Source organism: Aquarana catesbeiana, linkage group LG05 (assembly GCF_042186555.1).
Source record: "Aquarana catesbeiana isolate 2022-GZ linkage group LG05, ASM4218655v1, whole genome shotgun sequence".
Taxonomy (NCBI): Eukaryota; Metazoa; Chordata; class Amphibia; order Anura; family Ranidae; genus Aquarana; species Aquarana catesbeiana.
Genome location: NC_133328.1, coordinates 301,294,617 through 301,310,585, shown reverse-complemented (window position 1 = coordinate 301,310,585; position 15,969 = coordinate 301,294,617). Strand labels below are relative to the sequence as shown.

Genomic DNA, 15,969 nt, shown 5'->3' with positions numbered 1-15,969 from the left:
CGGAGGGATGGGGAACTTTTTTTTTTTTTTTTTTTTTTTTTTTTTACACTCCCTTTTAATTTATTTATTTAGATCACTTTTATTCCTATTACAAGGAATGTAAACATCCCTTGTAATAGAAATAAGCATGACAGGACCTCTTTATTGAGATCTGGGGTCAGAAAGACCCCAGATCTTTTACCTTTTTTAATAGCAAAAGGAAAAAAAAAAAAGATTGACTTTTTTTAACTTTTAAGGGAAAAAAAAAATCCTATGTTTATGTCCGAGAACCAGAAGTGACATCAAAGGAGGAGGTGGGGGCGGGACCGGAAACGGATGATGGAGTGAGCTGGTGAGGAGAGGATGTGTGTGTGCGCCTCCACCTCACTCCCACAATATGGGTGAGAACCCGCTACGGCCCTGACTCCGACCCTGATTGTGCAATACCTGATGGTATACCCTAAGCCTGGTACTGATCTCCGTGGACCTCGTGTTTGACTGCTGCCTCGGAACCCTCGTACCTGACTGCCGCCTACGTCCTGTGTTGGCATCTTGGTGTGAGCGGGGCGGTGCGCTGCGTCCCCCGCCGCCCTCGGAAGTTCTCGCAAATCCTCGGAGGACCAGAGAGATCCCGAGAAGAAGTCGGGTGGTGGCGCGTTCTCGCAGGAACACGGGCGGGAGTGAGAGTGAGCACGAGCGAGAAGCGAGGAGTGTTTCTTTGACAGCCCCAGGAGGGTCAGCAACGGAAGCCCTGTGAAGCCCTGTGAAGTGAATCTGCATACCAAGACTGTGTAGCGGTGGTGACCGAGCCCCCCCGAAGCTGCGGTGTCCAAACAAGCCACGGACCCTGGGTGAGTGAGCGGTTCACTGTATTTGAAGTTGAGCTGAACTGACTTGTGTATTAGACGGTGGAGTGAGAGGGCTACTTGAGGCTGACAAGAGGCTGCATACATAATACCATTTAACTGAGGGGGATCCACAAGTACTGTTTGGACTCTACCTGGGCTGAACAGGGTTGCCAGAGGTGATTTTTTTGAGGTTGGAGGAAGGTATCCCCTTATGAATGACTTATTGAAAGATACCTCTCTAACAAAGAAGAGGAAAGAAAAGGAAAGGATCTCCCTTATTTAAAAGAAATTGGGGGGGAAAGTTTTTCTTTGTTTTTTTTTTTTTTTTTCTTCTCTCCTCTTCGCTTTTTTTGCCCCCTCTCAATTAAGCCCATGTCAATTACCCGTTATATCTATAACTGTTACACTGCCTAATAAATAAAGTTAAGAGAGGAAAACGGGGAAGGTATTATGTCCGCCAGGAGGAAAGGGGATGAACATGTCACCCAGGAGAGCATGGGGGTCCAGTCCTTGCGGTCGGCTAAAGACAAAGGGATATCGTCTACAGTAGCAGGAGCAACAGCGGCGGCGGTTGCAGCAACCGCCAAACTGGAGAAAATGATCAACGTAATAGACCATACTCCAACGAAAGGGGGGCAGCTAGTACAGGGCAAGATAACAGCAGACAGAAAGAGCCAGGGGGGCTCAAATGCATTTGCCAGCGGAACTACAGCAAAGAATCCACCTGTTAAAGGAGCAGGAGGAGCAGGGAAAATGTTGGAAACAGCTAACACCCAGAGTCAAGCTCCAGAGGGGGAGCCATCCCTGAAAGACATCCTCCTGGCAATTAACGCCTGTAAACAATCTTTGGGTGAAATGTCAGGACAGATGCAAGACATTAAAGACGAAATTGCCCTAGTACGCCATGATTTAAAGAAAACAGCGGAGAGAGTAACAGAAATAGAAGGGAGAATAAGCCTTATAGAAGATGAGCTATACCCCATGAAACAAAGAACCAAGACCCAGGAAGAACAGTTAAACAGGCTCATGGAAAAAATGGACGAGATGGAAAATAGACTGCGAAGAGACAATGTGAGGGTAGTGGGCCTGCCAGAGAAGAGTGAAGGTGCAGATCCAATAGGCTTTCTTGAAAGGTGGCTGACTGAAACCTACGGAAGAGAGACATTCTCGCAGCAGTTCTCTATTGAAAGAGCGCATAGAGTTCCGTTTAGGCCCCCTCAACAAGGAAATCCCCCAAGAGCACTACTGCTGAAATTTTTAAATCATAGGGATAAAATAATCCTCTTACGCAGGGCCAGAGAAAAAGGGAATATATTCTACAATGGTGCGAGAATCTCAATATATCCTGATTTCTCCCCGGGACTGCAAAAGCGTAGAGCGGAATTTTCAAAAATTAAACGTAACCTCCAAGGGTATGATGTAACATATGCACTTCTTTATCCTGCCAGGCTACGTGTGAATGCACTTGGAGGAAGTCAGATTTTTGACTCCCCCGAGAAGGCACTGACATGGTTGGAGGAAAAGAAGGACCAGTTACCGCTGAAATAAAAAGGGAGTAGAGCAGAAGGAGAATAGAATAGGGGAATAAATATACACGTGTAAATATAAGTTATATATAAAAGGGAGGAGAGAGGGAAGGAAGGGAAGGGAAAAAGAGGAAGAAATTGAAACCATCATGGGGGGAGGGGAGTGAGGTGGAGAACACACTTGGTTGGGTTGAATTAGAAAATAAGTTTGAACGTGAATGGAGGAAGGGTGGAAAGGGTGGAGGGTAAGAGTAAGGAAGAGAGGGGAGCGTGTAGAGTTGGTTTTGAAATAAAGGGAGGGTATGGGACGGTCACTAAAAAAGCCTCTAAGGGTAACCTAGAATGGAGTGGGGGGGATGGGGGGAGGTTTTTTTTTGGTGGGAAGGGAGGGGGGGTGGGTGGGGGGGGGGAGAACACAAAACAAGGGAGGATATAATGCATAAGAATGCAAGGAAATGTTTTGTACACTATTTATTACACTTGCTCACAGGACGACACACCAGGCACAGTATAGCTAGGATGAAAATAGGTCAAAGAACTGAGATATGGGTTTAAAACATTTGGTTAAAGGTGGAGTTAGAGTAACTTTTAGTTATTTTATTAATAGTGACAGGAAGGGTTTGAGCACTAAAACACAAAGGGTAAATATGTCGCACAAACTAATGGGTTATAATGTTCTTTTTTTTGCTCTATATTGTACTTTTTTAGCAAGGCTGGTAAAATCTAAAATCCCCTTTCTAGTAAGGATTATACACAGTAAAAGTCAGGTTAAGTGATGATGTTGAATATTGGATCATGGAACGTTAGGGGTCTGGGAACCCCTGTTAAAAGAGCAGCGATATTTGATAGCTTGGATACATATAAAGTAAGAATAGCCTGCCTGCAGGAGACGCACTTAACAAAAGATACTAAAGGACATATGAGGAATAGGAGGTATAAGTATCAGTTTCACTCTGTGCATACCTCATACTCGAGAGGGGTCGCGGTACTAATTGACGGGGAGGTGGTATTCTCCTGCAGACAGTGCGTATTAGATGAAGAAGGGCGATATATCTTTATGCATTGTATAATAGAGGGTCAAGAATGGGTACTAGCCAATATATACATTCCCCCCCCCTTCAAAATGGAGATATTGTATGACCTCTTGAAATTCATAATGGATAAACCGGGACTGCCAGTTATAGTGGTTGGGGACTTGAATGTAGTTATGGATAAAAAAATAGACAGATTTCCTCCAGGGAAACAGAGCCAGGGAGCACAAGAAAATCGGATGTGTCAATATCTTCAAGAAGCAGGATTATCCGACATTTGGAGACTACGGAACCCAGGAACATTACAATATTCATGTTACTCGAGTTCCTACTCTACCTTATCAAGGATAGACATAGTACTGGGTAATGATCTAGCAGGGCAAGTTATACAAAATATAATGTATCAGCCTAGAGGGGTGTCAGATCACTCGTTAATGACTGTTGAAGTAAACCCCGGAAATAAAAAAGAAGGTAGAGTATGGAAACTGAACCCGGCCTGGCTAGAGATTATGGGGGAGTCAGAAGGGATGGCATCTGAGCTGGACGAATTTATAAGGTTCAACTCGGATAATGTTACAAAGGGGGTGATGTGGGATACGTTAAAGGCTTACCTGAGGGGTTTATTGATCCAGAAAGTGTCTAAAATCAAAAAAGCTTCACGGGATTGGGAGAATAAGACTAGGAGAGAGCTAATGGAGGCAGAGAAGGAGTATGTGAAAGAACCCTTACCTGAGAAACAAAAAGTGTGGGAGGAAAAACAACAAAGCTATAGAGACGCAATACTCAGGAAAGTAGAAAATAAAAGATTGTTCCAGAGACAAATTGGATATGGGGAAGGCGAAAAAGTAGGGAAGATGCTGGCCAGTATTGTTAAAAACAGTTCCCCCCCCCTCCACGATCTCAGTAATTAAAACTAAGAGAGGTGAAATATCATCCCAGAGAGAGATAATTATAGACACCTTTAAAGAATACTATATGGATTTATATAAATCCCGAGGGATCAGGGAGGGAGAGGAAATGGACTCCTTTTTTAGCAAGATAAGTATACCAGTAATTGAGGAGGCAGACAAAGAGGAACTAGAGCGACCAATTACACTGGAAGAAATTAAAATGGCAGTAGCAGAGATGGCCAATAATAAATCCCCGGGTCCAGATGGGCTACCAACAGAAATATATAAAAGCTACGGGGAAACACTGCTACCGGAACTCCTTAAAGTATTTAACTGGGCAAAGGAGAGGGGGAAATTACCATCGTCAGTGACTGAAGCCATTATTATTGTATTGCATAAGGAGGGGAAGGACCCACTGGAACCAGGATCTTACAGACCTATATCACTACTCTGCTCGGATGTTAAGATACTAGCAAAGGTCCTGGCAGGGAGGTTAAGAAAGATCATTCACAAAGTAGTTCACCAAGATCAAACAGGGTTTATTCCACATAGAGCAACTAGTATGAACATCAGGAGAGTTTTTCTGAACCTTCAGATACCCACAGATAATACGGGCTTGAGAGCAGTTATGCAGCTTGACGTGGTAAAAGCATTCGATAGTGTAGAATGGGAGTATATCTGGCGGGTACTAAGGGAGTTTGGGTTCGGTCCCTCCTTTATTAGCTGGGTAAAAGTACTTTATAAGGATCCCAAAGCAAAAGTAAGGATTAATGGTGACTATTCATCCGAGTTCCAACTAGAAAGAGGCTCAAGGCAAGGCTGCCCCCTGTCCCCTTTAATTTTTGCCCTGGCAATGGAACCATTAGCTATATCAATAAGGCAGAGTAGGATAATAAAAGGATTCCAGAGAGCAGAGGGGGAAGAACGAATCGCATTGTATGCGGATGACGTTCTCATATTTTTAGGCGACCTGGAGGGATCCCTTAGCCAGGTGTTGGAAATATTCTCAGGATTTGGAAGAGTCTCTGGCTTGTCCATAAGCCAGGAGAAATCGGTGCTGCTACCGATAGATCCTGTGGGAGAGAACGGCCCAGTAAGTAATATACAGATGGAAATAGTAGAGTCAACAAAATACTTAGGTATAAAGTTAACAAAAGATCCAGAGGAATATTTAGTTAATAACTTGACTCCCCTGCTGAGGAAATTTAAAAGCAAGATTGAAATTTGGAGAAGTTTGCCCTTGTCTGTGGCAGGGAGATGCAACCTGATTAAAATGTTGTGGCTTCCCCAGCTACTGTACGTTATGCATAATTCCCCAATATGGATAAGTCGGAGATGGTTCAAAAAAATAGATACACTACTGAGGGATTTCATCTGGAAAGGGGGTCCCTCTAGGATAAGACTACAAACCCTACAACTGCCATCACAAGAAGGGGGATTAGCGGTGCCTCATCCAAGGGGCTATTTTTTGGCGGCACAGATGCAGCATCTGGTGAGAAGCTCCGGTCCTAACGGCCACAATAGGAGAGAACTGATGATTATGGGAGCACCCCATGGGACAGTGACGGAAGTACTCGAGGCGAACTCCTTTTTGTATAAACCCCCAACGATAAAGTTGATGAAAAAAGTATGGAACACTATCAAGGCCATGAAAGGAATGGGAGGTCTGATGAAATGTACCCCACTGTGGAATAACAAGAACTTAGAGGAATTAAAAGAAATTGGGAAAATAAAATCATGGGAAATGAGAGGGATAAATAAATTATCCCAGTTGTACAATCAAAATACTCTAAAAACATTTGAATCACTTAAGGAGGAATTTGGTATTCCAAACCACTCATATTTTAGTTACCAACAAATCAAACATGCCTTGAGCAGTCAGTTCGGAGAACAAGGGCCAGTTTGGAACAGGTCTATTATATTTCAAAAATTAGATACGCAGGGTGGACATGGGGGGTCCATAGCCGAAATATACCCAGATATATGTAAAAGTATTATAGAAACTCCGGGAAAATTGAAATGTAGAACTAAATGGGAAGAAGATCTGGGACTAATATCAGATGAACAATGGAAAGAGATATTGGTGGGAGGTCACCAGATTTCAGTCTCACCAGCTCAGAAAGTTTCACAATTAATGCTACTACATAGGACATACTATACCCCTAAAAGGTTATTCAGGTTTGGAGGGAGGAAAGATGACAAATGCCCTAGATGTCAGGAATCGGGGGATCTAATTCACATGTTATGGAAATGCCCAAAGCTATTCCGCTATTGGAATGAAGTGGTGGAAATGTTAAATAAGATCCTCGCTTTAGAACTTAAAATAGAGCCAAAACTTTGCATCTTGGGGGTAGAGGGAAATATAAGTAGAGGAAATTTTAAAATAAAATAGTAAGAAGATGCCTATTCCAAGCAAGGAAGTTGATAGCTTTAAGATGGCAGGCAAGATCCCCCCCCACGAAGGAAGATTGGGTTAAAACGGTAGTAGAAACAATGTGGAAGGAAAAAGTAGTGTACACGAAGAGAAAGAACCTGAAAGAATTTAAAAGATTATGGAATCCTTGGCTAGAAGAACTAGGATACCCAATGTGAGGGAAACATAAGAGAAGTAGCCTTGTGGTAGCTAAATTAAGTAAGAAATAGTGAGATATGCTTAGGGGGGGGGAGGGAAGGGGGGATAGGGCGGGAGGAGGGCGGGGAAAGTACAAAAGGAGAAAATAAGTAGAGTATACCTTTTCTGCGATAGTAATATGTGTTTATTAATGAATGTATAGTAGATATAAGCAAAACTGGTATGCTTGTTTTTTTAAAATTTTTGTATAATGTGGAAAAAGAAAACAATAAAGATTATGGAAATTTAAAAAAGAAGTGACATCAAAGGTTGCTCCAGTCCTCCAAGGACATAGAGCTGAGTTTCTCACTCGATTTCCTGCCCAGCAAACGACTGAATTGGATCGTTTCTGGGCTTAACGTATGGCTCCGGTAAGCTCGAAACCGATAGGAATTGGGGCACCTATCCCGCTGCCTATAAAAGGGATCACTTTTATCGGAAAGTGGGCCGCCTAACGGGGAAAAAAAAGATACTGGGGTTATGGCATCTATCTACAGGCATAACCTCAGCATTCAAAGTCAAAAACATGATGTACAGTTAGGTGGTCGGCAAGTGGTTAAAACGAAGCCACAATGACGTCACTCCTGCCTATGCATGGGATTCACAGCCACTGCATAGAACTCTGAAGGGACGGCAGGAGTACGAGGTCCCTTCAGAGCGCATGCACCAGTGATGTCACTAGCTGCAGAAACACTGAATATCTCCTAAACAGTGCATGTTTAGGAGACATTCTGTGTGTGTGTGTATATGTATATGTATGTATGTATGTATGTATGTGTGTGTATATATATATATATATATATATATATATATATATATATATATATATATATATATATATATATATATATATATATATATATATATATATATATATATATATATATATAAATTATAAGCTTACTTGTAGCTACATATGTTCAAGCGGTGTTATACTAACTTTTTACAACAAAAGAGACCTTCTTTCTGTCATATAACTTTCTCCCTGCCTGTCAGTATTACATGTACGTGGAGCCGCGCACAGTCTTAGGAGAAATTTTGTGTTAGGATGAAATGAATACGCTGGTAACAGGACGTCAAGGGGGAACATGACCTTTCATTGCTAAAGAAGAGCCTTTTGCAAGGTAATCCTGAGCATACTAGCAGCATTTGGGGAACCCATACATTTCTAAACGGTTTAGTTCTGCTTTAAATTTAAAGGGTAAAGAAATCGCCCTATCTACAATAAGATTCACAAGACAGGATATAAACTTGTCTCATAATGGTAAAGAATGCTTGCTACTACACACATCACCTTTTCTGAAATCCCCAATTAATGCTTTAGATGCCACAAGAAAAATGGGTCTATATTGCACTTTAGCGCCTAGGAATTTTTTGGATAAATATCAGATCCGATATCACAAAACATTACTGAGTGTAGATTCCCTGGGACTATTTATTTTTTTTTTTTTTTGATGCTGCACAAGAGTAACATTCCTCAGAAAAGCTTTAGAAGTTCTGTCTCCATACATATACTCAATGCAGCCAGATCATGTATCCCCTTGTTTCAAAAAAAGGTGACCCACCTTCGATCAGCCTGTGTATTTTGCAAGATCAGTGTTATCCTTGTTGACCCAAGTAAAGGAGGCTCTCCTCTCCGGTTTGAAAAAGTCTGACTCCTTTCAAAGAACTTTATTTTATTGGAAGGAATTCTAACAATCAAAACGTGCTGTTTTCACACTGGAAATAATCAAGTATCTGCCAACTACAGGTTTTCATTCTCCGATATGATCGCATATCCAGAACCTGCCCTACTTTGATCCCTATATCCTTCCCCCTGCCTGTTGTATCACTCTATATTGTAATCCTGACTATAAGTAAGAGTTTGTAAAAGTCACATTGGCCCTATTGTGTCAACATATGTACAAAACAAAATACTTTGAGCTGTGCTGTGACACAGATGTTCCTCCATAATGGCCTCAATTTATCTACAGTAACAATGAATTCACTTCCCAGTGGACTGCTATATCAATATTGTATTGTTTGTTCTTTTTAGAGTTGATTGTGCTTTTCTGGGTACATGTAATTCCTGAGGTTCTCCAACCGCATAAAACGCACACACCTTTTGCGATTATTTTTTTATTTTTTTTTTTTCCCCTGGGGCCAGATGGTCAGCTCTCCCCCACTGTCTGCGCGACAGCTACTGACCCCCCTCTAGACTTCTGAAGCAGTCTCCAGCTGCGCAACTTTCTCCATCGGTGTTTGCGCACTTCTTCGGGTATATCTCAACAACGGAACTGGAACATATCTGCCATAGGAAGGAACCGATCCGTCATTGTCTCACGTTGATTTACGCATCCCTGACCCGACCGGCGATGGGGTTTGTGTCTGGGTTCCTTTCTAAATGGGAAGCAGACTTTGAAACCCAATTCACAGACACGCAGGAGAAAATTCTTCATTTTGCACAGAAGTCCTCCATGGCCACTAAAATCCAAGAGACTGGCTACAAGATCCTGACTCGATGGTACAGAGTACCCGCCGCTCTGCACCGATTTTATCCTCAGGTTCCCAGTATGTGTTGACGATGTGGCAATGCTGGGGGAATGATAATTCATATCTTTTGGGATTGCCCCAAACTGAGGCCCTTTTGGCGGGAGGTGACTGGCACTGTCAAGCACCTGACCAACGTCGACTTGGAGGGAATCCTATGGCCTGTCTGTTGCATCTTTCGAAACGTTCAATCAAGAAGTATGAGGCCTCCCTCACAATTCAGCTATTGAATGTGGCTAAGGCTTGCATCCCCCTTTGCTGGAGATCACAGAACCCACCATCGAAGTCCTTGTGGTTTTCCAAAGTCAGTAAACTCAGGGACATGGAGGATCTTACAGCGACCTTCCACAACAGGGAGGAGATCTTTTGTGACACCTGGAGACAATGGCAACATTTTGTATATTCTGACGCCTATTTGCAGCGAGTCTAGCAATTGGGCTGAACCCTTGAGTTTGGTTACACTCCCTGGGCGAGAGGCTCTTCCCTTGTTGCTGAACCTGGCTCTTCTTTTCCGTACAAGGGACTATTGATCCCCTACTTCTAATCCTCTCAACTGCCTCTTACTTAACCTTTCTCCCCGTTCTTCTCATGTTCGTTCCACACCTTGTTTTACTAGGCTCGCCCTAAGTTTCTGCTTTTTTCGGATATCCGTGTATCTTGTTGTATATTGATTTAGCTTCATTATTCCCAGTATGGGTCCACCTGGCTGCCTGGAAGCTCGCTTCTCTGTAAAATATACTGTTTCGTTAAATATGGTTGCACAGTTTTAAGCTTACAAATTTTCGTGCTTGGTCTCTCACAACGTTATTTTCTGTGTTGCTCATGTATGAATAATTGTAGACCATCCTCATACTTGCTTTGTTCTGCTTGACTGTCTATACTGTGTTTTGCTAGGTCGGATGGCTTGCAAATTTAATTGAGAGATTTTCTTTCTTAATGCTATATGTTGATTATGCTCTGTATGCTCATTTCTCTGCTTGGCTTTAAAATGCAACACTTGAAAAAATAAAGGAATTACAAAAAAAACAAAAAACTCACACACCTATTAAATATAAAATATTGTATATAAGATATTGCCACATATGGCCTGTTATTAAAAACTACACTCTTAAATGGTTTAATGCGCATCCTAGCTCAAATGCCTAGATTCTTTTTGGACAATTTTAAAATTTAATGAGCCAAAAGCCAAATCGAAGACCCCAAAAAGTATCACTATTTTTATTTATTTTTTCACCCAATTATCCTTGTGGTGTGGAGGCTTTGAAACTCTTGTTTTTTCTTAACTTGGGGTTTTGGTTTTGACACTATTTTAAATTGTGATTTAGTAGTGTATTTAGGATTTGTGCTGCCCTAGGCCTGACTAAACTCGTGCACCACCTAATTTAAATATGACCCACCCCTTCCTGTCAAGGCCATGCCCCTTGCTGTTTAAGACCTGCCCTGAAATTTTCGAGTGGGGACACTAGTTCTGAGGGCCTGGGGGGGGGGGGGCAATGGATTCCCCTAATTTGCATAGATTTCCCTCTCACTTTCTGTTTGGCTATGGGGCAGGAATTAAAGGGAAATCTCTGCAATGGGACAGGGATGCTAAAAAATAAACTGTTAGGGTCTATAATCCTCCCTGAAGCAGTGAGGCCACTTTATGGGGGGCGCTAGACTAATTTGCCTCTCAGCCCAGTCCGCCCCATAAGACTGGTGCTACACTAACAGTGTAGAGCAAGCCGGCGGGGACTCTTTCCCTGCTGCCCTCCTGCAAAGTGCTGCCCTGGGCCTTGTTGGCCTAGGCCAGAATACAGCGTTGCGTGTGTGTGTGTGTGTGTGTGTGTGTGTGTGTGTGTGTGTGTGTATATTATCACAAAATTTAATTGGAAGCATTTAAGTCCTGGCCGAACAAGATTTATTTTTGACTGGCTTTTCAACACCACATTGAATATTTTACTGTGGAACTTACTAAAAGAGAAAAATCGGAATGAACAGGTAGCATATAATACTAAAGTGGCTTATTCGGTTTGTCAACATATCTTTGCCTATTTAGGAAGTGTTTTGAACATATGTCCATTGTTTTGTTTTATTTATTTTCACTTTTGTATCTGACAAACAGAGCTTGATGCACTGGGAGATGAACTGCTGGCTGATGAAGACTCGTCATACTTGGATGAAGCAGCCTCCGCCCCAGCTATACCAGAGGGAGTTCCCAGTGATTCCAAAAACAAGGTGACTAACTTCATTACTTTAGCCATACCTTTTATTTTTGTTTTGGATAAATGGGGAATGGATTAAAACTTCTGCCTGTTTTTTGTTGCAGTCTACGTCCCCATTAGGGAGATTTCTCCTTCGCTTTTTTTTTTTTTTTTTTGGCATGGGGAAAGGTTAGAACTCTGAGTTTATTACAGTATGTGCCTTCTGACCATCAGCATCCATTCTTCTAATTTTCCCTGTGTCTAATGCCATAATAAATAAAAAAAAAAAAAAAAAAAAAAAAAGATGCAGCCGTGAGGGGCCCAGCCCACCCAGCCGCATCACTAATTTATAGTCCTCTGTGAATGGAAAACTACAAGGTACAGTAGCCTTTGCAGCTGTTGGCTTGTAGTTTTCAATGAACTACCATGGCACTGTGTGTTGAGGCTTCCTGTCAGAATGTATTGGCTTGCTCTTACAAGTTACGAGCAAGCTGATACACTGAAGGATCTGCAGGAGACCTGCATGGCATCAGTGATCCTGCTGATCGCTGGAGCAATGCTTTACAGGCTCCCAAAACAAAAAATAATAAATGTACATTTTTTAACCTGCAAAAAAAAAAAAAAAAAGTGCATTTATTATATTTTTTTTGTCAAACGGTGAACTTAACCTTTAACCACTTCAGCCCCGGAAGGTTTTACCCCCTTAATGAACAGGCCATTTTTTTTCGATAGGGCACTGCGTCGCTTTAACTGACAATTGCGCAGTCGTGCAACGCTGTACCCAAACAAAATGTATGTCCTTTTTTTCCCCACAAATAGAGCTTTCTTATGGTGGTATTTGATCACCTCTGCGGTTTATATTTTTTGCGCTATAAAAAAAAAAAAAAACGACAATTTCGAGGGGAAAAAGATTTTTTACTTTTCTGCTATGAAACATATACAATAAAAATTTTAAAAAATCAAATTCCTTCCTCAGTTTTTAGGTCAATATGTGTTCTGCTGCATATTTTTGGTAAAAAAAATTCCCAATAAGCATATCTTGATTGGTTTGCACACAAGTTATAGCATCTACAAAATAGGGGATATATTTATGGCTTTTTTTTTTTTTTTTTTCTTTTCCTTGTAATGAAGGTGATCAGCACTTTTAACGGGACTGCGACATTGCGGCGGACAGATCAGACACCTAGCTGACACTTTTTTTTAGGGAACCGGTAACGTTAATACAGTGATCAGTGCTAAAAATATGCATTGACACAGTATAAATGACACTGGCAGGAAAGGGGTTAACATCAGGGGCAATCGAAGGGTTAACGGTGTTCCCTCTGTGTGTTTCTAACTGTGTGGGGGGATGGGCTGACTGCATGGACACTCTGATCCGTGTTCCTGATTAGCAGAAACACTAGATCAGTGTCCATGCCTGACAGCACAGTGGTCTGCTTGTTTACATGGGCAGACCGCCGTTCTGTCTCTGCGGGGAGTGATCCTCAATTGGCTCCCCCTGTGGCCAATCAGCGCGTGATTGCGTCTCTGGAGGCGCGCGCCAGTTTTATCTGGAGTTGGGTTTATACATACTGTAACTAGTCCCCAAATTATTCAAAGTGGCAGTAGAAATTGTCGCCTCTGTCTCATGCTAATTAATTTCTGTTTACAGGATGGTGTGCTGGTGGATGAATTCGGACTACCACAGATCCCTGCTACATAAAAATAAACCTTTGTACAAACTGCTGAAGTCGACATACTGCATCTTTTCATCTTCTTCTTTATTTCCCTTTACATTTATCTAACAATGGTATTTTGTGTAACGGAACAAAGATCAAAAACTGGGATTTCATATCTTAACCTGGCTCAAATTACTGCACCTTGTCTTTCATGAAAAGAAATATTAAATGTACCCCTGTGATTTACTGGAAAGAAACGTTAACTCAGCAGCCCATGAGTCCTGCATAGCACTACATTTTTGTCATCACTATGGATTGATCAATCAGCAGATATGCCAGCCTTCTATTTGGGTTAGAAACTGGATGAAACCCAAACACCTAACGTCAGTTGTGTGAACTTCTGGTACAGATAATGCAGAGAAGATGCCCTAGCATTAGTGTGATATCCATATGTTGCATAGGTGGCACCACTGGGCCATTCATGACATCGGAGCCACTACATATACAAGAAGGCTTCTAATAACCCCTGCTAACACTGGGGTTCATTGGAAACATCTTCAAATGCATAAATAATGCGTTGTGGATTGAGATTCACCAGTACAGTGTCTGGGTCCACTAAGCCCAAGGAAGATGAATCGTGCATGTGTGGCTTACATGCCTGGTACAACAAGAGGACAAAGCTACAACTTGCTGCATTCAGATGTGTATTGCAGATTTTTAAAAACAAATGGTGTACACGTTTCCATCTAAATTTTTTTTTTTTTTTTTTTTGTTTGTTTTTAATCTTATTGTTACAATTCTGACCATAGGGGTTATAAAAAAAAAAAAAAAAAAAAAGTGCTCGTGTTATAATATGTAACTTAATAAAAAAAAAAAAAATCACACTCTGAATTCTTTCTGTATTTATTCATAATGCAGTTCTTGTACCTGTAAATGTTTTTGGCTTAAAGTGGTTGTAAACCCTTACATATACCAAGTGACGTGACTGGCCTCAGGTAATGCAGATATTAAACAAATCATCCTACATAAGTTGTACCTGTTTATTAGCAATAATCTCTTCTCTACATCTGTTCAGAGTCCAGAATTTTTAATGCTTTTCTGAGCTGTCAGAAAAAAAGGGGGCGGAGAGCTGAAATTACTAAAGAGCTCAGTGAGGAGAGCTCTGACAGCTGATTAGAGGGAAGGGACACACCCCCTTCACACAGCAAACAGGAACAGAGCTGAGGCTGTCAATCAGCTGAAGATCCCTTCACTGTTACCATTTTTCTCTTGGTGTCAGGAAAACTTGTCAGACGTGATTCATGGTGATAGCAGAGGAAGGAGGCAGCAGACAGAAATGACAATTAGTGCTCTTAATATAGACAAGTACCCACTATAGAAGGATATGCTTTGTTCATATTTCACTTGTGAAGTTTACAACCACTTCAGCCCCGGAAGGTTTTACCCCCTTAATGACCAGGCCATTTTTTGGGATACGGCACTGCGTTACTTTAACTGACAATTGCGCAGTCGTGCAACGCTGTACCAATAGAGCTTTCTTTTGGCGGTATTTGATCACCTCTGCGTTTTTTGGGTTTTTTTTTTTTTTTTTTTTCTTTTTTGCGCTATAAACAAAAAAGGACAGGACAATTTTGAAAAAACAAAACAAAAACAATATTTTTTACTTTCTGCAATAAGGGCCAGTTCACACCAGATGCAGTTCGTGTGCTTTTTTTTCTGCACAAAATGCATGCACAGTGTTTTCCATGTATTCCAATGGCTCTAGTTCACACCATGCATTCTGTTTCCGGTACAGAAACTGACCGGAAACTCAATAGAACTGACTGCCTTGGTGTGAACTAGAGCCATTGGTATACATGGAAAACACTGTGCATGCATTTTGTGCTGAAAAAAAGCGCACGGAACTGCGTCTGGTGTGAACTAGCACTTAAACATATCCAATAAAATTAAAAAAAAAACAAATTTTTTTGTTCATCTATTTAGTCCAATATGTATTCTGCTACATATTTTTGGTAAAAAAATCCCAATAAGCATATATTGATTGATTTGTGCAAAAGTTATAGCATCTACAAAATAGGGGATAGATTTATGGCATTTTTATTTATTTATAATGGCGGTGATGAGCGATTTTTAGCGGGACTTCAACATCGCGGTGGACAGATCGGACACCTAGCTGACACTTTTAATACTTTTTTTGGGAACCAGTGACATTATTACAGTGATCAGTGCTAAAAATATGCACTGACACTATAAATGACACTGGCAGGGAAGGGGTTAACATCAGGGGTGAAGGTTTAAGTGTATTCCCTAGTTTTCTTACTGTGGGAGGGGATGGGCTCACTGCATGGACACTCTGATCCATGTTCCTGATTAGCAGAAACACTAGATCAGCGTCAGTGCCTGACCGCACGGCGGTCTGCTTGTTTACATCGGCAGACCGCGGTTCTGTCTCTGTGGGGAGCAATCGCGGGCGGCCCGCTGATTGGCTCCCCCTGTGGCCAATCCGCACGCAATTGCGCCCCCCCAATGGCTGTTGAACAAAGTCACATACAGGTACGTGATTTTGCGCAATAGAGCCACCTTGCCGCAGTGTATGTACGGCAGGTGGTCGGGAAACTGGTTAAAGGAAGCACTTCCTGTGTGAAATTGGTGTTAAATGGCAAACTGAAATTGTACCTTTTTTGTTTATACTGACCCAAAACCAGGGGAGCTCTGAC

At 41.7% G+C, this 15,969-nt stretch overlaps 1 protein-coding gene across 1 annotated transcript in view; it reads left to right on the top strand.

The window, feature by feature from the left end:
* Positions 1-13,436, top strand: part of CHMP5 (charged multivesicular body protein 5) — a 48,008-nt gene extending 34,572 nt beyond the window's left edge. Inside the window, exons 7-8 of the mRNA XM_073630820.1 lie at positions 11,516-11,628; positions 13,246-13,436. Of these exons, the coding sequence (XP_073486921.1) occupies positions 11,516-11,628; positions 13,246-13,296 (164 nt within the window). The 3' untranslated portion in view covers positions 13,297-13,436. The remainder of the gene's footprint in view (positions 1-11,515; positions 11,629-13,245) is intronic.
* Positions 13,437-15,969: the final 2,533 nt, after the last annotated feature.